At 52.1% G+C, this 1,525-nt stretch overlaps 1 protein-coding gene across 2 annotated transcripts in view; it reads left to right on the forward strand.

The window, feature by feature from the left end:
- Nucleotides 1-6: 6 nt before the first annotated feature.
- Nucleotides 7-1,525, forward strand: part of Bcl2 (BCL2 apoptosis regulator) — a 166,064-nt gene continuing 164,545 nt past the window's right edge. For both annotated transcript variants that reach the window (XM_015482323.2, XM_048806114.1), the window contains exons 1-2: nt 7-852; nt 1,080-1,525. The exon at nt 1,080-1,525 is cut by the window's right edge and continues 400 nt beyond it. In XM_015482323.2, the coding sequence (XP_015337809.2) occupies nt 1,365-1,525 (161 nt within the window). In that variant the 5' untranslated portion in view covers nt 7-852; nt 1,080-1,364. The remainder of the gene's footprint in view (nt 853-1,079) is intronic.

The following is a 1,525-nucleotide window of genomic DNA, read 5'->3' on the forward strand; positions in this document are numbered from 1 at the left end:
CCAGCGAAGGTGCCCGGGAGCCGGGCCCTCCCCGCCGGCAGCCGTCACTGCTCGGAGCGGGCTGCGCGGCGGGAGCTCGAGGAGGCGGCCGCCGCCTGCGCCGCCGCGCAGGAGCAGGAGGAGGAGAAAGGGTGCGCAGCCCGGAGGCGGGGTGCGCTGGTGGGGTGCAGCGGAAGAGGGGGTCCAGGGGGGAGAACTTCGTAGCAGTCATCCTTTTTAGGAAAAGAGGGAAAAAATAAAACCCTCCCCCACCACCTCCTTCTCCCCACCGCACCACACACAGCGCGCGGGCTTCTCGCGCTGGGCACCGGCGGGCCGGGCGCGTCCTGCCTTCATTTATCAAGCAGCTTTTCGGAAAATGCATTTGCTGTGCGGAGTTTGATCCGAAGAGGATTCCTGCCCCGGTCCCCGGCTCTTCCATCGTCTCCCTCCCGTGTCTCCCTCCGGTGGAGGCGTGAAGCGGTCCCGTGGATAGAGATCCATGTCTGTGCCCGCGCGTGTATGTGCGTGTGTAAATTGCCGAGAGGGGGAAAATCACAGGACTTCTGCAAATGCAGGACTGAAAATTGTAATTCATCTGCCGCCGCCGCTGCCTTTTTTCCTTGTGCTCTTGAGATCTCCGGTCGGGATTCCTACGGATTGACATTTCTGCGAAGCCGAAGTCTGGGAATCAATCTGGAAATCCTCCCAATTTTTACATCCCCTCCCCCAACTCCCGATTCATTTGGAAGTTTTAAAGCAGCTATAAACGGAGAGTTCTGAAGATTGACGGGATCGTTGCCTTATGCATTTGTTTTGGTTTTACAAAAAAGGAAACTTGACAGAGGATCATGCTGTCCTTAAAAAATACAAGTAAGTTCTTTGCACGGGATATTGCTTTAATGGTAACTTTCAATGGACACATTTGAGGTTTTCGACTTTGAGTGCATTCGAGTAAATTTAATTTCCAGGTAGTTTAATACATTCTTTTTAACCGTGTAACTTGTAGTATGTGTGCCCTGCTTTCATCCAGCGTATTAAGGAAAATGCACCTGATTTTGACTTAACTAGTTTTTTTTTTCTTCCTTCTAACCTTTCAGCATCACGGAGGAAGTAGACTGATATTAACAATACTTAATAATAATGTGCCTCATGAAATAAAGATCCGAAAGGAATTTGAATAAACATTTCCTGCATCTCATGCCAAGGGGGAAACACCAGAATCAAGTGTTCCGCGTGACTGAAGACACCCCCTCATCCAAGAATGCAAAGCACATCCAATAAAATAGCTGGATTATAACTATTCTTTTTTCTTTCGGGGCTGTGGGGTGGGAGCGGGGGCGAAAGGTGCTGTTGGTACCCGGCTGCTTTTCCTTGGAGAAAGGATGGCTCACGCTGGGAGAACAGGGTATGATAACCGGGAGATAGTGATGAAGTACATCCACTATAAGCTGTCACAGAGGGGCTACGAGTGGGATGCTGGAGACGTGGGCGCTGCGTCCCCAGGAGCCGCCCCCGGGCCGGGCATCTTCTCTTCCCAACCGGG

Source organism: Marmota marmota, unplaced genomic scaffold, assembly GCF_001458135.2.
Source record: "Marmota marmota marmota unplaced genomic scaffold, marMar, whole genome shotgun sequence".
NCBI lineage: Eukaryota > Metazoa > Chordata > Mammalia > Rodentia > Sciuridae > Marmota > Marmota marmota.